The 18938-nt window shown below is 46.2% G+C and overlaps 2 protein-coding genes across 4 annotated transcripts; one reads left to right on the top strand and one right to left on the bottom strand.

The window, feature by feature from the left end:
* Positions 1 to 353: 353 nt before the first annotated feature.
* rabep2 (rabaptin, RAB GTPase binding effector protein 2) lies at positions 354 to 5549 on the top strand. Of its 2 annotated transcripts, XM_011603779.2 has the most exons (13): positions 354 to 558; positions 1357 to 1512; positions 1912 to 1994; positions 2071 to 2231; positions 2304 to 2433; positions 2513 to 2608; positions 2763 to 2861; positions 3727 to 3837; positions 4013 to 4091; positions 4200 to 4211; positions 4390 to 4544; positions 4633 to 4749; positions 4826 to 5549. In XM_011603779.2, the coding sequence occupies exons 1-13, from the start codon at positions 534 to 536 to the stop codon at positions 4928 to 4930; spliced, it is 1329 nt and encodes a 442-aa protein (XP_011602081.2). In that variant the 5' UTR covers positions 354 to 533; the 3' UTR covers positions 4931 to 5549. The 2 variants fall into 2 exon arrangements, with proteins under 2 accessions (XP_011602081.2, XP_003964521.2); XM_003964472.3 differs by having other exon boundaries at positions 2071 to 2433.
* Positions 5550 to 5597: 48 nt separating this feature from the next.
* Positions 5598 to 18640, bottom strand: atp2a1 (ATPase sarcoplasmic/endoplasmic reticulum Ca2+ transporting 1). Of its 2 annotated transcripts, XM_011603778.2 has the most exons (26): positions 18500 to 18640; positions 18239 to 18375; positions 17413 to 17430; positions 17121 to 17203; positions 15067 to 15171; positions 14025 to 14163; positions 13368 to 13448; positions 13218 to 13303; positions 12830 to 12985; positions 12605 to 12746; positions 11497 to 11663; positions 11285 to 11373; positions 11100 to 11202; positions 10887 to 11018; positions 9971 to 10096; positions 9567 to 9785; positions 9342 to 9453; positions 9039 to 9262; positions 8730 to 8950; positions 8428 to 8630; positions 8265 to 8350; positions 8030 to 8163; positions 7666 to 7783; positions 7459 to 7576; positions 7113 to 7157; positions 5598 to 5878 (listed from the first exon to the last, which is right to left on the bottom strand). In XM_011603778.2, exons 2-25 carry the CDS (start codon positions 18354 to 18356, stop codon positions 7153 to 7155), a joined length of 2985 nt encoding a protein of 994 aa, XP_011602080.2. In that variant the 5' UTR covers positions 18357 to 18375; positions 18500 to 18640; the 3' UTR covers positions 5598 to 5878; positions 7113 to 7152. The 2 variants fall into 2 exon arrangements, with proteins under 2 accessions (XP_011602080.2, XP_003964505.2); XM_003964456.3 differs by lacking the exon at positions 7113 to 7157.
* Between the last annotated feature and the right edge of the window lie 298 nt (positions 18641 to 18938).

Below are 18938 nucleotides of genomic sequence, written 5' to 3' on the forward strand. Positions count from 1 at the left end.
ATGAACGAAGGGATTTATTAGGAATTATACTCCATTTTTTTAATGATAATCCAATCTACCAATTTAAGTGTATCCTTGCTTTAAACCATTGTCCACATTGATTCGTTGTGCATTTAAACCAGAGTAAAACGATTAGAATGTCAGTCTTTGAATTTTGCAATTTTATCTGCAAAGAGTCAATAATGACCTCCAGGGATCACCTTTCAGTGATCTGAGTGTATATTTCCGGGTAAAAGATGCAACGCGTAAAAGAAGGGGAAAAAAAGACTGTTTCGTGTGCCGTTTTTTAAAGAAGCGAATTTAAACGCAGCACGGAAACAGACGGTGTCACGTGGTGAGAAAGGCATTCGTGAACAGGAAGCAGGTTGACGTGATTTCCGGTGGCTCAGACCGGGGAAAGTTGTTTCCTGAAGTTGACACTGCGCTGCCCATTTGTGCACCAAAGCTCTGCCAAAAAATGTCAAAATTAAAACGCTTTTCGTACGAGGAATTTTAAGCCTTGATTCTCAGGTGGTTCCACTACTGCAGAGAAGATGAGTTCTCCGGGTGAAGAAACAGGTACGAACACAACGGTGTTAAAACTTTAATCTGCAACACGTCCAGACATCCGCCCCGGAACGCTGCTGCCAGATTGCTCGTAATTGTATTAAACCTCACAATTGAAAGGTTTTCCTTCATTGTGAGTGATATCGGCCGATGTCAGAGTCCAAATTGCTCAGATAACGGCCTCTGTTAGCATCGAATTCAATAGTAGAACAGGCGGTGCTAGCTGCGAGCTAACCCTTCAACTCCGGTTTAATTCGACATTGTTTCAGGGTTGCTGTTTTTTTTTAATTACTTCACCTGAATATGTAGTGACACTTGGTTATCTGGTTGGTTTAGGGCTATTTGAGGTAATTTAGTGGAAAATTATTGTTTAAATAAGCCATAATTACGGGCAGTCGGAGTAGGGATCTCTAAAGATGTCTAACATCTGTATAGACTGAAAGGTCTAGTAATTTTTTTTTTTTTAAAAAGACACAAAAACTTGTCTTAGTTAAAAAAAAAAAACAACAGCAGCACCGCTTTTGTTTTAATGTCAGTAAGACACAAACATGTTTGTAAAACCAAAGCATTTGTATTTGTTTGCTTGGTATTATAATTCCATAGGATTCAAATGCTTGACACTTAGTGTCTGTTTTAATTCAAGCAAGACAATTATAATAATTGTAATATGACATTTCTTTCCTTTCTTTGTCCAATAAAATGTCCCGTGTTTATATGTTGCTGAATGAAAATATTACATTTTCTCCACTGTCGCGACGATTTAACACAACGTCCTTGTGAAGTAATTTCAAGTAATCTGTTCATTTCCAGAGACAGAAGTGCAGGACCAGCTAGCCAAGTACCGAGCACAGGTCGAGCACTGGCAGGGTGTGGCGACGATCTGTGAGCTAAGCAAACAGGAGGAACTGGCAGAGCTGCAAAAACAATGTGATCAAGAGATCCAGTCTCTGCAGGAGGCTCTCAGAGGTGTGTGTCAGTGCATTTCACCATCATTCCTTCTGTCCTGACACAGGATGCTCGGATGCTGATATCGGGTGCTGAAATTACATTGGTAATCCTACAAATACAATTATGCAAATTGTAAGTTTTGGAACATTTAAAAAAAATATATAATGGTGTTCTTGTAATTGAAAGTGTTCTTGTAATTGTTGGAATTACAGTATATGTTGTAACAAAGGAAAAATCTAAATAGACTTGGCTTTTGTCCACATCTCTAGCTACAATCAGGATCCACTATGCATAAATGAGGGGACAATTATATGCTACCTTTGATATTTATTATAGTCTGGAAGGGTAAAACACCACACTGGGTATAAAGAAAGTTCATAGACTTACAGTCTTAATCTATTTTTCATGTCTTCACAGAAACGGCAGAGCAGTATGAGGCCAGGATCGCTGTTCTTCAGTCTCAAATTGTGGAGCGGAGGAAGTCCAGTGGGCAGAACTTGGTCAGTGTTTTCTAAGAGGCTCTTTCTTGTTTTGGACTGAATCCTGACATTTTTACTTTTTACATTATACCTTCAGGTCAGTGAAAGGAAAACCAGGCGAGACGGAGATGCTGCCAGTGAGGGATCTCCAACAAGCGCCAGCAACCACCAGTCAGAGGATGAGGACGCGGCGTCTGTGGGGAGGAGAGGGGACCTCGAGGCGGTGGACGGAGAGGGGCCTCCGTTTACCTCGGATGGGTATTTTTCACTGAGGCACTACGATTCGGCCTCGATGTCCTCCTTCTCCTTAGACACGCCCTCTCTGCCCAGAAAGCTCCACTCTCAGGAAGACACAGATTCTCTGGTTTCTACCGGAACTCTGGTGCCTGAAGCCATTTACCTGCCACCAGCTGGGCACCGACTGGTTACGCACAGCGACTGGGATGCACTAAATACACAGGTACGGATTCAAACATTAATCTGTTTCTCTAAACATTTTATTTAGTGACATTTCATCACTGAAACATTGAATATTGTAGGTGTCAGAGCTGCGTGGGGAGGTGAGTCGCCTGGAAGCTGTGAAGGAGCAGCTGGAGAAAGAACTGGACACACAGACCAACCAAACGCACAAGCAGGTGAGCAAGACACTATAAAGAAACTTTAAACACCAAAAGAGCTGCTTGTTGTCACAGTTTTAACGTACTGTTAGATGTTTAAGAGCAGCAGTGCAAGGGCTCAGTAGAATCACTTGAAATTCAATCATCAGTTATCCCCATTGTGTGTTTCTAGGTATCAGCGCTCCAGGATCAGATCCAGAACTCAGAAGCACTCCTCCAGGACTTGCAGAAATCTTTCAGCCAGTCACAGAACTCGGTGCAGAGTCGACTGGTGAGCGACTGTAACACTCTTTCGGCAGTGTGGTGGTGCATGAGTCTAGTTTTGTGTTTCACTCATGGAAGTAGATGTTCATTATGTCTAAATCTCATAAAACCTTAAACATGTTTCTGGTATTGTAGTGAAGAAGGGTAACGGGCATAAGGCGTCAGAGGCAAAATGTGTGGATGTAATATTTAACCTTTGAGTTAACGATTAGACCTTCGTAGTTAATGATTTTGCAGACAAAACGTACTAGCCATTGTCACTGTTTGAGCACCTGCTATATGTATACATGTCACTACTTGAATGTATGCTTTGAGATGGAAAGTCCGGGGAAGTTATTAGAGGGTTAATGGAAAGTATGGGAGTAGCCAAGGCATGGTCTTTTGAGTTTGTTTAAAAAAAACCATGTAAGGTACACCTGACTTCTGATAAGTAGGGAAAAAGGTACTTAACGGTGGAAAATGAGTAAAAATAGCTAACCAGAAGGAGGAGCCCGGGGCGGGGTAGCCCCTGGCTCCAAATAGTATAAAAGAAGGACAATTCTTGTCAGTATTCAGACTTAGCCCGGGCTACTTCTCATGCATGGTGAATTGTGGATCGACAATAAACCATCGTTTGGATCGTGAACCAGCTGACCCTGACTCATCATTCGACTTTGTTGTGGTATCCCCGCACTTCAATTCATTGGCACTGGCATAGGTATATTGACTTAATGAAAACATAAGTTTGAGTGTTTTAGCGTAGGGGAAAATCCACTACAGTATCAGAATTGACAGGTCGGTAGTGCTTGTTCGTGTCAGCTGACTTTAACACCGTAAATGTGTCAACGCTTTCATCACCACGAGTTAAGCAATCATTCCTTCTGTGGGTCCAGACACAGTTGTCCTTATCCCAGAGGAAGATGTGCTGCGAGCTGTCAAAACTGAAGGGAGAGGAGGTGGAGGAAGAGGCAGCAGACGCCAGGTCATCGTTCTCAGCACTACAGGTACACTTCCTGTTCTACTCCTTCATGTCTGTTAAATTGTCTGTTTCCATGACAGCTTTGGGGCTGAGCTCCAAACATATCTCTGATTAACTGTTAGTATTGTGAAATGTATAAGAGGTGTCGTGACTTCTGCTTGAACGTGTCTCTGTACTGACGGTTCCATTGTAACCTGCAGGGGGCGCACTGTGAGGAGCGTCTTCGCATCGAAATCGTCCACTTGAGGGAGCAGCTGGACACCCGGACGGAGGAGAACGGTCAGTAGACTCAGTGACTGTTTGGAGAAGAGATTTGAAGATGTGGCTGAGGTGTTAATTTAATTTTTCTCACCTTTTTTTGCTCCCATCTACGCCTGCTTTCATCAGATGTTTTACAAGGTGAGCAAAAGATTAGTTTACATTATCAATTCACTTGATGATTCTTGTGTTATTTCAGCATAACCAACAATAGTGGTAATTTGAATTCACTGTAATTTACCTTTGAAATGTAATTATATCATCCAGGGTGCAGATGTTAAATGAAGACTTACGCAGTGCCGTTTAATTCTGTGTCTAGTGCAATTGTCCAGCCTGAAAACAGAAACTGAGAGGATCCAGGCTCAGAAGGACCAGTTACAGGCTGAACTGCTGGCCAGCCTCACAGAACTGGACGGCCTGCGGGTGGCGCTGTCTCACTTGCAGAACACCAACAAAGCCCTCACCAGTGACAAAGTAAATCCAGTTTCTTTGGTTTTTATTCATTGATTATGAGTCAACAGTGGTGGGAGGGGAAATAACTGAAGCGGTCTCTGAATGTCAGGCGAGCCTGCATCAACAGTGCCTGGAGCTGCGCAGCCAAGTGATCAGCCTGCGTTCCCAGGTCGACACCAGTCAGACGGTACAGAGGGACTTCGTTCAGCTCTCCCAGTCACTGCAGGTAGCTGAGCAGATCCAAAAGATCAAAGCGATATTAGGCCGCCCTCCTCCTGAGCTGCTTCCTTCTTCCCCTTCAGGTTAGGCTCGAGTTAATTCGACAGGCCGAAACTTTTGAGCAAGTGAAGGAAATTCTGGAAGAGAGAGTCGGCGAGGCCGGATCCTCGTCTGCGGACCACGCGTGAGCTTCAGAGTTACGCCAGAACCAAATCGAATGGGACCAAATGGGACCAAATAAGTCCAACTCACCTTGACTGTTGGATCCAGTGATTTGACAGATGTTGTCATTGATTATTCACTCTTGGTATAAAACTCTTCCTTCCTACACAATGATCGGTGAAGGCCTTGGACCCTGACAACACATCTGTCCTTTAATCCAATGACTGTAAATCCTGCTGCTAATACATTTCTAAATGTATTTTGTAGGTAAATTTGAAATGACTGACTTACAAAACACTCAATAGTATCAGGACCAACTACCATGGCTACTCCTGTGAGGAAGGACCTGTAGCAAATGAATCCCAGTGCAATATTGAACTACACACACGAAGTGCAGCCAGGTTATTTTTAGCCGGCAGTGGAAATAAGTCGTTAATACTTATTACAGTTGCACACACTTGCTTTTAGACTTTATTGTGCAGGAGAAAAGAAGTAAAAGTCAATGAAGAAATGTGAATGACTGTGAAAGGTATTGTGTTAAATGCATTTTTCCTCTTTTCAAGAGTTCCTGCATCAATTATCCACTCTTGTGTTTGATACTTCCTATTTGTCTTATCCAGAAATAAATGCAGTCGTTTCCAACGTGGGCTAATGACTCTCTGGCTGCATGTCCAAAGAACCAGAATCTTGCCGTTTTTTAAGATTTATATTTATTCTTTAAGAACAGAATAAACAGAATAGCTTTAATATCTCTCACCTATATATTAACTTCAGTACATACACAGAAAAAAAATATATTTTGCAGCTTGTTTTTTTTTTTTGAGTATGACCAGATGGCTTAAGTGTTTTATTCACGCCACTTGATGTTGTGATCGTGGCCACGGTCGGCTCCCCTTCAGCGGGAGCATGGTTTCTCCATCCCATTTCACAGCTTTGCTCCAGCCACTTTGTTGGGCTCCAGTTCTAGACTTTACCTGAATGGAAGAAAAGGTGTCGGTTAGTTTTCAAACATCCAAACAAATAAATACTTTTATATAATGGGGGAGTTTTGGTATTTTTTTTTTTACAAACTTATTCCTATTGTTTCTCTACAAACTTTCTCTACACTTTTCAGCCACCTTTAACATTTTTGGAGTGTAATTTGTCACAGTGTGAATATAAACATGTTAAATCAATACGTAATTTTCACATGTGTGTAAATTTAACAAGAACTATTTAACCATTAGCACTCCTAGCAGAAAATCCCATGTTCTCAGTGCAAGTTGGAGTCAAATAATTTCTTTTTGCAACTTTCAGATTAAAATAATACCAGGATATTATAGCATACACTGCTAACATTTTGTACTCTAATCATTGAAGGTAACCAGTGGTGGCAGTCAGATTTCCTTATCTCTGATAGCGCCAGATGAACAGATTGCAGGATGCATGTTTGACACAACTTCCTGACATCCTGGACAAACTCCTGATCTATTTTGGCGTGATCACTGGTAGATGCCTCAGTTAAGGGTCCATTCATGCTAAACTGAGGCCAAATTCCAAATCCCATACCGAAGCAACTTCATGCATTATGCAGACCTGGGATGCTTTGACCCACTTGCAGAGGATTGTGGGTATTCAAATTTGGTTCTAATGCTGTAAGGCAGCCTTGCACTATAAACAATAACGGGGCACCTCGCAGAAAGCTATTAATGTTAGTTGTTAGTGTCTGTTTGAAAGCAGCATGACATATGTCTTCAAGTTGCACGTCACAAATGTGAAGACAATGTGGTTAGCAGGGAGAGAAATATTAGCTGGTCATCAAGTGGCAGTCATCTTGGATTGTGCATAATCGCAGCATGACTTCTGAATACACATACAGTTCCATCCCAATCTTTTGTCCAGTTTCCTGGAAATTTAACATTATCCAGCAACGATCTTCTTAGAATGTTTGCAAAAAATGCATTATGACATAAGTACCAGGAAAAAGTCAATATGCACTTATTGAAAAGGCGCTTTAAGATTTTTAGAGTACAACAAAACTCAAACTAAAAACATCGGCATGATGCACATTTTTAGAAAATGCTGTACAACTCTGCAGAGGTGCACAATGTATGCATGTATCATACATTTTCCCCTTTGACAGAGTACTTTCAACATGTCAAAGACTCAGTGCAGGAGTCTGGAGACGGGCAAGATGCACAGAGCTTCGGTCTTTGGCTCAGTGTATACCTTGTTTTGTTACAGGGGTTTGGAAGAGGGGGAAACAGGTTTAGGCTGCATTGTCAGAGAGGAAAGAGTTGGGGGGGAAAGAGCCGAGAGATTAGAGGGTAATTAAAACTGTTAGAGAAAAATAAGAGAAGAGTTAAGACATGTTAAAAATAACAGATTTATCAACTGTAACTTGAATACTTCAGACATTTCTTTTATCGTTCATAAGAGAAAAATTTCATGTGGAAATGTTAAAGGAAGAGGATGATGTTTAGGATGAACAGAGGTCCTTTTATTAATATTACATGTTTGCATTGCAAGTATTATGATACTGATGTAAAGTTAGCCCCCCTAACGCTGAGCTCACCTTCCAGATATGTGCGAGCCACAAACTTCAGCACCTCGTCGATGAGGATGACGGGGAAGGAGAGCTTCAGCACCATCATCCACTGTTCTGTGTTTAGATGAGTGAGCTTGAAGATCATCTGTGGGCGAGACGAGCACCCACGTTACTGCTGTCAGAGCACCAGCGAACCTTCGCCGCAGCTCCGTCGGCAATTTCAGCGAGACTTACGGGCAGGGGGTCCACGTAGATGATCATGAAATGAAGGGACATGGAGAGGGTCATGGCACCCACCAGCCAGCAGTTGCTCCAGGGGGGCATGCGCACCAGAGACTGGTTCTCAGACAAGCTGGAGGGGGACACGTCAGTCGAGGCTAAAATTAGGCAAAGTTTGAAAAGAAAATGTCTGGAAATGGTGAAAGCTTTGAGCTCCTATAATGGGGGATTTAAAGGGTTGTTCAGTCTGAATTCTCCTGTAAAAACTTAAGAATCCAGCAGCAATGCAGCTGTTTTCCCTCTTATTGGTGGTGTTATTGTGAGTGTTGTAGTGTGAGTTGCTTGGATGATTCCTTCTAAAATGACACATCGGTCAGACCTGTTCAAAGCGTTGCACATCTCTATGGTGACCAGGACAGAGAGGGCCATCGTCATCGGGGGGGACGACTCGAACACCTCACAGCGGATCTCGGCAAAGTCCTCGTTGTCCTCGCTGCACTGCATGAAGTGCGACTGATGAGAGGGAGACACAGAAAAAGGGTTAAACGCCCCGAGGCTCTGAGGTGGTAAAGCAGGCGTCTGCTGAGGTGAGGTGGGTGAGAAGAGGAGCTGACCAGCTGATGGAAGGAGACCTGTGGGCCCTCATCACAGTAGAGGAACCACCAGGCTGCAGCCGCCACAGTCGCAGCACCGACGTAACCTAGTGGAGAGGCTCAGGTTATCAAACTGAAATCATTTTCCATGCAAGATCACCAGGGACTTAAAACCTAGACCTGCCTCCAATGGCCAAATATCTGAAAAAGAGCCAGCCAGAGATGAGGGGCTCCTTAGGGGAGCGAGGAGCTTTGCCCATGATGTCCAGGTCAGGAGGGTTGAAGCCCAGAGCGGTGGCAGGCAGACCGTCTGTCACAAGGTTGACCCACAGCAGCTGGACGGGGATCAGAGCCTCAGGCAGACCCAGAGCAGCAGTCAGGAAAATACTGAGGGAGGGACGACATTTGTTTTGACTCGCATTTAATGCGACGTCATAAAATCTGCGACCGAATCGCGTTTGAGCGGAACTGTCGTCAGGCACTCACCAGACCACCTCGCCCACGTTGGAGGAGATGAGGTAGCGGATGAACTGCTTCATGTTGTTGTAAATAGCTCTGCCCTCCTCAACGGCGGAGACAATGGAGGAGAAGTTGTCGTCAGCGAGGACCATCTCAGAGGCCGACTTGGCAACGGCAGTGCCAGAGCCCATGGCGATGCCAATCTCCGCCTTTTTCAAGGCGGGGGCATCGTTTACTCCGTCACCAGTCTAGTCAGGATAGAGGGTGAGGCGTCAGCATGACTAAAGCGTGTTAAAATCCCTGTCAAAGTATCTACAGTGTTTTTTTTATCCTCACCATGGCCGTAATCTCGTCAAAGCCTTGCAGGAACTCAACAATCTTGGACTTGTGGGATGGTTCCACTCTGGCGAAGCAGCAGGCCTTTCGGACAGCGATCTTCTGATCGTAAGGAGCGAGGTCATCGAACTCACGACCCGTGAAGGCCTTGCTGGTGACATCCTCATCCTCCCCGAAGATGCCAATGCGACGACAGATGGCCACCGCAGTGCCTTTGTTGTCACCTGTAAGTGGGGAAACAAATGTTTGAAGCGACGCTGCTGGATTTTCTATTCTTAAAACAAAACTAGAACCTGCACCGACCAGTGATCATGATAACGCGGATCCCAGCAGCCCTGCACAGTTGGATGGAACTCATCACCTCCTTACGAGGGGGGTCGAGCATACCAACACAGCCCACAAAGGTCAAGTCGGTCTTAACAGCAAGTGAAAGCAAATGGTTTAGTGACCTTGCTCAAAGTTTTTAATAATAAAGCACAAACTACTGCAAGGGAGATGCTGTGTGATGGATTGGCATCACTCGCTCACCTCATATTCGCCAAACTTGGTGGAATCTTCTAGGTTCATCTCCTCTTTCCTCAGAGGTGTGTCGCAAGTGGCCAGAGCCAGACAACGCAGCGTGTCGCGTCCAGTACCCCACTCCTTGATAACTCCCATGATGTGGTCTTTCACAGGCCCAGTGAGAGGGACGCGTGCGGTGCCCACACGAATGTATGCACAGCGGTCAATGACGCCCTCTGGAGCACCCTGATGATGTAATCAGCATAGAGTAGCTTGTGAAGAGAGACTGCCATGCAAACTGGAAGACAATCTTAGGTCATTCCTTAACATTGCAGTCATTCAAACTCCTAAATTAGGTGCATTAGTTCCTCCTCCTGTGTCTGTTGCAATGGCAGAAGACCTGAAACCAGCATACTGGGTCACGTGCTCACCTTGACAAACATCTTGCTTCCCACAGGAGCTTTGGCTGACTTGGAAGGAGAGCAGTACACTGACATGGACTTCCTGTCTCTGGAGAATTCCAGGGTGAACTCCTTCCTCATCAGCTGCTTGATCACCTTGAAGAATGAAAATGGGGAGAAATTTTGAGTTTACCACCCACAAATGCATCATCGACTCAATGTTAGATACTCTGTTTTAGTGTTATCAGTCAAATAGGAGGTTTTTTTGTCCAGCTAAATTTGCTAGCCTATAAATGTTCACCCGACGTTAAAAATTAGTTAGTGTAAATCTTGAGCTAAATAAAGAAGAGATCAATTTAATAGTAATTGGTCACCCTCAGCTGCTGGAAAGCTGAGGCTGAGAACGGATATTAATGAGTCTTGCTTTAGTTGAAAGCTTTTGAAAGATCCTTTTATAGTTTCTTTCAGCTAATAATCATAGCCATGATAAATTATGGCATGCTCTATTATCTGTTATTTTTAAGATCTAATTTCACCTTTTAATTGGCATTGCCTTATAAAGCTATTTGAAGCTTTAGCTTTAGCATTAGCCTATACGGGTTAAAACCTTAAAAAAAAAACTTCACTCAGAATTTTGCCATGTGTTTATATACTGTTTGAGCATATTATAGGGCTGTTGTGTTTGAAAACATTCTCTTTCATGTTGGAGTGATTTATGTCTCCCTGCATCCCCTGTGCATCTGCCTCTCTGATGGACAGGACTGTCCGTCTTCACCTTCTCTAGATCCGCTCCTTAAACATCTCCCTACTTGGCATTGCATATTTTTAGACTCTGAGCAATATTCCCTCCAAGTATGAAATCAGTCAGATGAGACGTTGTTGAGAAAATCAAAGGGGAGAGTTAGGTAACACGCTATGTGGTGGGATGAGATTTTCGTGGACTTACAGAACAGCAAGCGTTGGCCCTCTCCACCTTGGAAAGGCCGCGCACTTCGGTGTTGAACACATTCATTTTCTCCACCAAACAGCACAGGGCAGTTTCTGTGGCTTCACCAACCTTCTCATAAATACCCTTCGACTGTGTGGAGTTCAGGCAAAGAGGAAATTACAGAACAGCACACTTTGAGGTCCGATACCATGTTTTCAGTGATCCGCAAACCTCATTGTAGTCCAGAGAAGAGTCGTTGCAAAGAGCGCAGATGGTAGCTAGCTCAACCAGTCCGTCATACTGTCCACACTTGACGGACATGTTGTGCTTTGTACTGGAAGAAAACCACACAGGCTCGATCTGTACATGGATGGTTTTGGAAGCCCATAACATGGATCTGATGTCGCCGCACTTACACTTCTCCCTCAGGAGTGTACTTTGAGCCAGAGATGTCAAACTGGGCAAGGGAAATGCTGTCGCCGTCCACTTTGTCGATGATGAACATCTGGTGGCCAAAAAAAAAGAAGATTTATCGGCAAATGTTCTCCCTTTGGTGTCCGGAGGGACTCGGACATTCAGAATACATGTTAGCGTGTTTAGCGCTTCACATCTGTGATGGAGAGCCTACCTTAGTTACACACATCTGATTGGTGGTGAGGGTGCCGGTCTTGTCAGAGCAGATGACTGAAGTGCAGCCCAGAGTCTCCACAGAGGGCAGACTCCTGACAATGGCATTTTTCTTGGCCATGCGACGGGTTCCCAGGGCCAGGCAGGTGGTGATGACAGCGGGCAGGCCTGCGATATGGGGACGGGGATTAGGCAGAGAGCCCCCGGATGAAAAATACAGTCATTACAAAGACGACATCTGGAATATGGACAAATATCAAATGTTCGGCCATCGTTGTGGTTAGGCCCGTAATGATTTGGACAGTTGCAACTACTGTTTCGTGTCATTTTTGCGGATCTAAAATGAGACAAGATGTGACTTAAGAATTAAGGCAGTTTTTCCAACACTCAGAGTATTTGGACAATTGACGGTCATGTCTTTGTGCACTGCTCCTGTTCGCAGTCGTCTGTATCATAGAGGCCTTCAAGGCTAGAGTGGAAGCCAAATGGGGCAGAAACCAGAGGTGCCACCCAAAAATGACTTCAAGGATTAAAAGAGTTCTCTTTCACCCTAGCAAAAAAAAAAAATCTTTGATGTTCGTCTGCTCACCCACCAGCTTTTATATTTGCCTAAACAAACAAAAAAACAACATGACCTCAGGGATTTGCCTAGCTTACAAATGTGGTGTCTCTAGAGAGCCTTTAACACTTCAGCTGGAGCCCACCCAAGCCCCCTCTGAGGTATTCATACAGGAGGGGCTTTGGGGAGGGGGCAAAGCATTTCGTCTGACCTGTGTTTGGATTCTTGGCACCAGAAAAGGCCTGGCCCTCGTCCAGATTAATGACATTAGGGTGGCATCTGCGTTTGCAGATGATGTTGTGCTTTTTGGCACCACTGGAGCCCGAACTGGCACCACGTGCTGCCCACTGCGGGACAGCATGGCACACCGGCCAAGATCAACTGAAACGGCCAAAGGTTGCTGCGCTTTGGTGCTCGCGGATTTTATTATTGGGCACTTTTGAGAGAAAAAGTCTGGTGTTCATATGAAATTTGAGTTTTCAGAGTAAAAGAAGCTGTCAGGATTCCACCTCCTCGACAACATCATCGCCATCTGGGGTGGGGTGGTTACCTTCGGGGATGGCCGCCACTGCGAGAGCCACAGCAATCTTAAAGTAGTAGATGGCGCCGCGTATCCAGGAGCCTCCGTGGACGGGGTCGTTGAAATGTCCGATGTTGATGATCCACACAGCCACACAGATGAGAGAGATAACCTGGACCATCACATGTGGTTTTTTAACATACGAGCTGAGTCGGAGTATTTTAGAGAGCCGGGCTGCTTGGCTGCCGAGCGCACCTTGGAAAGCTGTTCTCCGAACTCATCCAGCTTCTGCTGCAGAGGAGTTTTCTCCTGCTCAGTCGCGGCCATCTGGTCCCGAATCTTACCGATCTCAGTTGAGACGCCCGTGGCGATGACGACACCGGTGGCTTTTCCGGCAGCGATGTTTGTGCCCTATGGTTTTAAAAATGGAAGAAATCAGGCAAACTTTGATTAAACTGTTGCAATTACAAGATTACATGCATGACTGGTGTGTACTGCACCAGTGTGATCAAAAGGTCACCATACAGAGGTGCTTCTACTAAGCTTGTCAGGCTAAATCAAGCAAAATCATCTTTAAATAAACATTACATTGTAATATAACTATAATATAACTAATAATATAACTATAACTGAACAGACTCACAGAGAACAGCATATTTTTCTTGTCCTGGTTGACGGCTCGGAGGTCGGGGACAGCATCGGTGTGCTTGATCACAGAGACGGACTCACCTGCGTGACAGTTTTTCATGAGGCGGCGGTCATAAAAGGAAGCGCCGTCATTTTTGACGCCTACCAGTGAGAATGGACTGGTCCACACGCAGGGTTGTGGATTTGATGGAGATGATTCTGATGTCAGCTGGCACTTTGTCACCAACTAGCGTGCACACAGACAGAAAGGGGTTGTCTCATTAATGCAGGATTATAACGCTGACAGAACCCAGCCTGAGTGCAGCGCCACAGCAGGACGGCTGCGTGAGAAGATATGAGACGGGAAGGTCGATTGACTGGTTTTAGCGGTCTGGGTGGATCGTGTTGTTGTTGAAAACTGAGACCAGTCAGACAGACAGAGACCTTGGGGAGATCATGAATTGAAGTGAACAGGTGTAGAGCAAACAGAGGGAGAGCGAGGCAGACATAGGAGGGATTCTGACTGTCGATATTAAGGTTATTTATACTCCGAAGTTTCTTCCCTCAGCAGGTTCTGTTAGCTGTCATGCAACTCCTCCTCATTCAGCATCATTGGACTCTATTCTGAATCCAAAAACCCAATCCCAAGAGTTTAAGAACTTTGCTCCTACTCTGTTCTGTCCTGTTTCAAGTAGTTCAGTAATGTAGCTGTGACCTTTGACCCGGAACATGAGGGCACCGTTGCTTACACATGTTTATGCTTTTTTCAGAATTGACTGTAAGCCTGAGTGCACTGTCTGTTGTGTCTGTTAATAAATCTTACCAGAAACCTCCACCACGTCGCCAGGAACAATCTCCCTGGCCTTGATTCTCTGCACGCTCTTCCTGTCAGCTCGGTACACCTTCCCCATCTCAGGCTCGTACTCCTTCAGAGCCTCGATGGCGCTCTCTGCGTTGCGCTCCTGCGGCAGAAACGCACACACGGTCACTGCTAATTGCCATTTTTGACAACTTTTGCAGGTCAGGGGTCCTCCTCTCGCCACAACGGGGCAAAACAATTAGCCGTAAAGTCGGTCGAAGCTGCTTCGTTAGCAACATGGCGTGAGTAATGGGATGTAAGTGACTGTTTGTAAATGAGGTCTTAAGTGAAGACCACACGTGTTGGCCATGTGAACCGTACGTCTCGACAGGCTGTCCAGTTCAGCTCGCCGTTCGGCTCGGTCTGTGGTTTTCTTCCAAGGCTGCCCTCAAACTGCCTCAAAGTGTAAAGCCCAACTTATGCCAGCTGCCCCCTCCCCCCTCCCTCTCCCCTGACCCCGGACCCCCATGTGTGAATCCTTGTGCATAGTTTCCAAATGACTGTTGCAGTGTTGATATGAACCATAACACACAGACACGCACACACGAGTCAGGCCTGCGGTAACCCGATCGGCCCCCTCTGTATTTTTACTGCGGCGCGCACGCCGTGGATTGTAACAAAGCAGGAGGCTGCCGGAGCCTTCAAGGCAGGATGGGTCGCGGTCTGTCTTTGCTCGCCCCCTCCTCTCTGTCTTCCACTCACCCTCACTGGCTTAACCCCTCAACCTTTTCACCTAACGTTTGACGTCAGGCCTCTCTTTCTGGACTGCCTTGAACTCTGAGTCCTCTGCAGCTTCTCGGGAAGAGGCACGTTCTCACTGTAAAGGACACAGGGTGCCACCCGAACGGGCCAGCGTCGTGCATGATTTATCACGTGTGACTGTTGCTAAGTATAAGGCTCTATTTAGGTGTGTGTAAAAGATGGTGTTCCTGGACAGGTATGTGTCCTTGTGATCACAATTGTCCCTTCATGTGTGCAGCCTGTGTCTGTGTGTGTGTGTCCTGACCTGCCACACTCCGACGACAGCATTTGCTATGAGGATGAGGAGGATGACGAAGGGCTCTACGAAGGCTGTGACGGTTTCCTCGCCTTCCTCGAACATGGCCAGCACCTGACACACAGAAAAGTATTTCCTTTAAGTTAAAACAACATTTTCGCACCCTTGTTCCTCCTGTGTTTAAATATCTGAAAAGCACTCCCATTTTTATACTAATTCTTTATTTATCTTTATATCAATGACCAAAGTTTCTGTTCGACACTATGGGAATAAAGTTGAATGGAACTGAATTGTTGCTTGAGTCCAACAAGCATCAGTGGCAAAGAAAAACTTGCTTTTAGAGAAAGGCTGAGAGGAGGACCCTCCTGCCGATGGCAGGGTCTTTGTCCGGTACAAAAACTGTTCTCATGGTTTCACGCACCGGAGATAAACACGAAACGGTCACGGCTGGTTGCAATTTACGACGGTCGTGATACCGCCGCAGGATCAACTGTCATTTCACTGTGTGGTCTCGCCACATGTGACTCTCTTTCCTATAGTGGCCCACGTGCGTGCTCCTGTGATGGTTACTGACACGGGCCTGTTTCGGAAAGGCTTTGTGTTGATATTGACACAGATTAGCTGCGGACCAGTAAAGCGCGGAGCCGACCGCAGAGGGAGGAAGTTTCCTCCTGTGCTTGGTGCATTTTACCCAGCTGGTCATCAGCAGGAGGGCCCCCCTACATGAGCCTGGTCCTGCTCAAGGTTTCTTCCTGTTAAAGGGGAGTTTTTCCTTGCCACAGTTGCTTGTTGGGGTTCAGGCCCTGGGATTCTGGAAAGCGCCTAGAAACAATTTTGATTGTAACAGACGCTATATAAATAAAGATTGAATGATGGATTCTACTGTTTTTCTTATTGCAACGCTCCGCTGTGGTTCTGATTTGGGCTTGCTGTCGCTCTGGCCTGACCTCGCTGCTCTACCTCAGACAAAATCGGTGTTGTAGCCAAGAGTCCGGGCCTGTCGGCACACTGCTGCCGCGGGAACATTCACGAGTATGAATAGAGCGAATTTAGTGCCCCCCTTCCCCCACCTTGGAAACCATATACCACTGTGGATATATCGCTATCATTTCACTGAAACAATCATGACTATTGTGTAACCCAACCCCCCCCCCCCCCCCCCCCCCGTCACCCCCCTTCTTTCTGTCTTTCACTCTCTCCTCCTTTCTTCACACCGTCCCCTCTTTCTTCAGTCAACGACCTTCGCCCAAGGATACGCTCTCTCATTTGGCTCGAGACTTTCTTAAAATAAAGCTAGCGCCATTTCGAACGCGCACACAGGCTGCCTCCTCTTTGTCTCTCTCTTGCTCGCTCACACACACACACACACACACGCACGCACACACACACACACACACACACACACGCACCCTTCTCCCGGTTTAATCCATCCGCACACAGCCGCCAGGCCTTCTAAGGCCATAGTGACAGCTGTACAGGAGAGAGATGGAGGATTAAGACAATGTGTCCAGCCAGCCCCCCCACCCGCATCAAACTGTTCGGTGAAGGTGTAGGTTGGGGGGGGGGGGGGATTCCTTGTGCAAATGAGAGTCAGGACTTTGCTCCAACTGTGATTTAATAACTCGGTGATGTATGCATTCCCTTCGCTGGCCCGAGTGTTGGAGTTCCCTTCGTGCTCTCGCATCACCGTCAGATTCTTGCTCGCTGCCTAACGTGTACTTTTATAATTGGCAGTGTTATTACATAATCCTTTTACCATAAGACACGCCCCCGCCACTGGCTACTGTGTGGCGACTTTGTGGTTCGGTGAAGCGCGAACCGGACTGCAACTTCAGCTCGGGTGCAGGACGTGAAGGAGACATCTATTAGAAACAGCAACAGGCCTTCACATTCTTTCCTTAGACGCGTTTTTTTTTATCCAAATATGGACACAGGAGATGTCTGTATCTTTCCATCTTTATCCCTAAATACACGATGACCATCTGAGGTCATCGTATGTTGTACTTATTGCAACGTGAGTACACTGTACTGTGCAGAGGGGGGGAAAGAGGGAGAACACTCACAAAAGAGATGCAGGCAGCCAGAAGTAAGATTCTGACTAAAAGATCCTCAAACTGTTCCATCACCAGCTCCCAGATGCTCTTTCCTGTGGATCACAATAAAAGAAATCAGTGGTCACTTCAATATTCATTTGTTATAATTGTTATTGTCCGATTGGCTGGGACAGAAGGGAAGAGCCAATGAAAATGCCCCAAATGAGCGGCTCGTCTCGCGGGATGTGAGCAGGTGTCAGTGAAGCGGAACGTGTGATTTAAATGACCACGGTTAAAAGTTTGGAGTATAAAGTGAACTTACCCTCCTCTGCTGGCAGCTCTGTGGGCAAAGAGAGACAAAAGTGTGATTGAAACAGAGCTGCACATCGATTATTCCATCATCTGTAGCGTAAATACAAACCGGTCATATTGCAACTGACGCAGCACACTCACCACCACATGACATCACCCAGACTGTAATCTAGCATCCCTAATTCCGCCAATTAGACCAGCAGCCAATTCATGACAGAAACCTGTTTGCTTTAGCAAATGACCTTTGCTGTGACCTTAACTACTCTGCTGTGCTCGTTTCACCGTTACCATCACCGCTTCACACCAATCAGCCGCAACAACCTGTTGTGAGAATAGCCGGGGTTTCCTGGATTTACATCTTTCAGGTCATTTTGAGGGCACTTTGCTTCCCTGAAGGTGGGAATGCTGTTGCTCTTGGATAAATCACCTGTGGATGAATTTGAGACTTCCGTTTGACCTTGACTTGCTTTTAAAATTAGGCACGTAGTCTAGATTGTAAAGGAAAACTACAGAATAACCTGAAGTTCAAAACAGTCATCTGATCTCTAGTGCACCTGCTGCACAAACACCGGCCATGTCAGACAACAGTTTTCCCGGATTAGACCGTCATTATCACACACACAGCTCTTCTGCCAACCCTTCCGACACCTCCTCCTCCTTCCTCCGCTTCCTGTTCCGTCTTGCTGACCCTCAGCAACACACGCTACTCCTTTTCTTCCAAGCTAAATCCAAGAGCTGCTCATCCTCCACCCTCCTTTCCAGCCATTCCCCCACCAATCTGCAACCACACACGCTTCCTTCATCCATCCATCCATCTCTCCCTCTCTCGCCCTCACCGTTGAAGCCGTACTTGCTCAGGTTCTTCTTAACCTGCTCGGGCGAGAGGCCGGTGTCTTCGGTGACGCCAAAGTGGGCCAGGACATCCCCTGACTCTTTGGTGTGCGCGTTCTCCATCCTGGCAGAAACGGAGAGGCTTGGGTTCAAAGAGAGAGAGAGAGAGAGAGAAGAAACAGAAACAGTCAGATCAGATCTCAGCGGCCAAGCCGGCCTGATGCTGGAAAAACCAAAAGGCAACAGCCGAAGGTGCGTTCACCCACCACTTTCTTCAAGTGTGAGATTGGGATTAAAAACTGGGGGCCCCCCTGTGTTCACTCTCTATCCCCTCTCTCTCTCTCTCGCTCGCTCTCTCTCTGGGCTGTTGCTCTCCTCTCAGAGCCCTGGACTGACAGAAAGTGCAACCCGGCAAACTGTCCTGAAAAGTTTTATACAGTTGAAAAAGTGGTCTCATTGGTGCTTGCTCACCATGCCCTCAGCCCTCATTGGCTGAGAACATCAAAAATAGGTGGGCTGGGATAACCCTATGGGAGGAGGGAGGGAGGGGGGGCCTGCACATGGGGCAACAACTGCAGCGGGGCCCGCTGCCCGGCAAGCTGGAAATAAGATGTGTATAAAGTAACGTGCATGGTTGGGGTAATGAGGAGGGGCAACATGACTGTAAGGACTTTGTGAATGGAAGGTAAACGACAGAAAAGACAT

This window comes from Takifugu rubripes, chromosome 5 (genome assembly GCF_901000725.2).
Source record: "Takifugu rubripes chromosome 5, fTakRub1.2, whole genome shotgun sequence".
Taxonomy (NCBI): domain Eukaryota; kingdom Metazoa; phylum Chordata; class Actinopteri; order Tetraodontiformes; family Tetraodontidae; genus Takifugu; species Takifugu rubripes.